This window comes from Pygoscelis adeliae, unplaced genomic scaffold (assembly GCF_000699105.1).
Source record: "Pygoscelis adeliae isolate BGI_AS28 unplaced genomic scaffold, ASM69910v1 Scaffold407, whole genome shotgun sequence".
In the NCBI taxonomy this organism is placed as follows: Eukaryota; Metazoa; Chordata; class Aves; order Sphenisciformes; family Spheniscidae; genus Pygoscelis; species Pygoscelis adeliae.
Window position 1 is genome coordinate 1409911 of NW_008825251.1, and position 2877 is coordinate 1412787.

Here is a 2877-nt window from a genome sequence, read left to right on the forward strand (position 1 = left end):
CCTGCATGCCTGCCACCCCTAATGGCCACCTGCAGCTCATCAATTGCCTGGTGCACCCCAGAGGCCGCACTGCCTCTTTATATGACCCTAAGGATGGATGCTTCCCCACTGGGGATGCCTTCCTTTCCCCGGAAAGACTAAGCCAACTGGAGAGGCTGGGCATGGTTAAGGACACAATGCCCCTGCCACAGCTGCTGGAGCGGGCAAAGACAGTGCAGCTTATCTGGACTGAGGACCGTGCCCAGGGCTGCCAGAGGGCTGCCTGCATCCTTGAGCTGCTTCGGGATGCAGTGGAGGAGAGGGTGAACAACACCACGCAGGCAGCTTTCCAGACTGTTCCCTTCCTCCCTGGTACACTGCCCACTGGCGAACATGTGCTGTTGCCAGCTGCCCAGCTCTACCATCACCTCCATGCCCCACTAGTGGGACTCATCCACCCTATCTTGGCTCCTAAAGTGCTGGGAGAAAACTTCAGCCTCCCCAAGGAAGTTGCATCCTTCCTGGGGCTGGACCGGCAGCTACCAGCAGCTACAGTCCTTGAGCAGCTGCAGGCACTGAGATGTAGCTCCAATGCTCTCCCTTTGGAGAACCTGCAGGACAGCACCAACTGCTGCTACAGGTACCTGCACAAGCTGCTCCGGAGAGATCACGCCAGCTGGGTTGAGGTGGCTTCTGCAGTGGCCCAAGGGGAGCCCTTCATCTTGGTGGGCTCCCGCTTTGTGCCGGTCATGGCTGTGGCTGAGACGCTGTCATTTGAGGCTGTCCCATATCTTCACCAGCTCCCAGAGCAGTACCGGCCCTACAGCCAACTCTGGGATTGCGTGGGGCTGCGCCACACATTCACCTGGGATGATTATGCCCAAGTGCTCTGCATCCTGGCAGAGATGCATGCTGGAGAGCCACTGCCTGCTGCAGAGCTGGCTCTGGCCTTGCGGCTGGTGTCTTGTGGCTTGATGGCAGATGACAAAAAGCCAGATGCCTATCAGACCCAGCAACTCTTTCTACCTGACCAGGATGGCATTTTGCGTCCACGGGACAAGCTCCACTTCATCGATACGCCATGGATGCCAGTGGACAGAGATGTCCTGCTGTGCCATGAACAGCTGTCCCGAACCACAGCCCTGTGCTGTGGGGTGCCTACCACACGCCACCACGCACTGGAGAGGAGCCGACTGCTCACTGCAGATCTGAACCTCTGGGCACAGCCATTTGGTGCCCATGAAGACTTGACTATACGCCTGAAGAACATCTTGCATGCGTATCCAGCATCCGCTCGTGATATGGTGACAGAGTTGCTCCAGAATGCGGATGATGCTGGTGCGAGGCTTGTGCACTTTGTGTGGGACCGCCGGCACCACCCAGCGGATGCCACTTTCAGTGAGAATTGGAACTCCCTGCAGGGCCCTGCCCTCTGCATCTACAATGACAGGCCCTTCCAGCAGCAGGACATTGAAGGCATTCAGCGTCTGGGGGTGGGTGGCAAGCAAGGCCGGCAGGATGTCACAGGCAAATATGGCCTTGGCTTCAACACTGTCTTCCACTTTACTGACTGCCCAGCCTTCCTTACTGGAGACAGTACCCTGTGTGTTTTTGATCCCCATCTCTACTACGTGCCTGGAGCCACAACCGAGAGTCCTGGTGGGATGTTTGCTGTCACCCCCAGTTTCAAGAGAACCTTTCCAGATATTTATGGCACCTTCCTACCCTCCTTCTTCAACCTGAACGAGGGTGTCCTTTTCCGGCTGCCCCTCCGCACTGCAGCTGGGGCTGCCAACTCCAGCGTGTCTGACATGGTTGTGCGGGACCAAGACATCATAGCCATGGAGGAAGTACTGGCTGAGGAAGGTGAGAACTTGGTGCTCTTCCTCCGGCACCTCCACACCGTGGTCTTCTCTGAGATCACCCCAGATGGGGAGCAGGTGTCGGAGAGGCTGCGGGTGGCCACAGAGCTGGCAGATGGTGATGCAGAGCTGAGACGGGATTTTCAAGAGAGATTGAGCCAAGCCATGGATGGAAACAGCCCCACCTCTGTCTCCTATATCATGACAGTCAAAAACAGCAAGACCAGGGCCAGCACTGTGTGGAGGGTGATCTCCCAAATTGGGGTGCAGGAGGGGGCTGAGGAGTCGCCAGTGGGTGGGCAGCTGCCCTATGGGGCTGTGGCTGCCTGCCTGAAGCCATTGGGCTTGAACGAAGTCATGGGCAAAGCTTTCTGCACCCTCCCACTGCCGCTGACCACAGGGCTGCCTGTGCACATCAATGCCAACTTCTCTGTGGACGCAGCCAGACGCATTCTCCACCAGGACACAGGCAGCACAGAGGCAGCCTGGAATGGCTTCTTGCTCCAGCACTTGGTGGTTCCATTATACTGTGCCTTTCTCACCAGGCAGTGGAAAGCCCTGGGGCCTGAAGAGCTCCAGTTCAAGTCCCTGAAGGTCTGCCAGGAGCACCTGGCCTCCCACTACCTCTGTTTCTTCCCTGCTGTGACAAAGGTGCTACCTACCTTTCAGGACCTGGTGAGGGATATCTATAGGCACCTCAGTCATGCACGCCTGCCCCTGGTGCCTGTGTACCACGTGAAGCCCCCTGATAGCATGGTGACAATGACCTGGGCATGTCCAGGTGGTGGAGATGTGCTAACAGAGCCATACTTCCTCGAGGTGATGCCTAAGCCAGATCTCCAGGAGGTGCTGCAGCACCTGAATATGAACCTGGTGCCACCATTCGCCCACCTGTGGCAGATCTATGAGGGGTTCATTGAAGCGCATGTGGAGGCTGTTACCTTGCAGCCAGCCTCTCTCCGGCGCTTCCTCAAGGCCCTGGCACTCCCTGTGCCCTGCATGCTGGCTGAGACACCCCTGAGGACCCCGAAGAGCA

General features: G+C 57.7%; 1 protein-coding gene across 1 annotated transcript in view; it reads left to right on the forward strand.

Annotated features, from left to right (window-relative positions):
• Positions 1-2877, forward strand: part of LOC103921406 (sacsin-like) — an 11536-nt gene that overhangs the window by 5053 nt on the left and 3606 nt on the right. The window contains exon 6 of the mRNA XM_009329366.1: positions 36-2816. Within this exon, the coding sequence (XP_009327641.1) occupies positions 36-2816 (2781 nt within the window). The remainder of the gene's footprint in view (positions 1-35; positions 2817-2877) is intronic.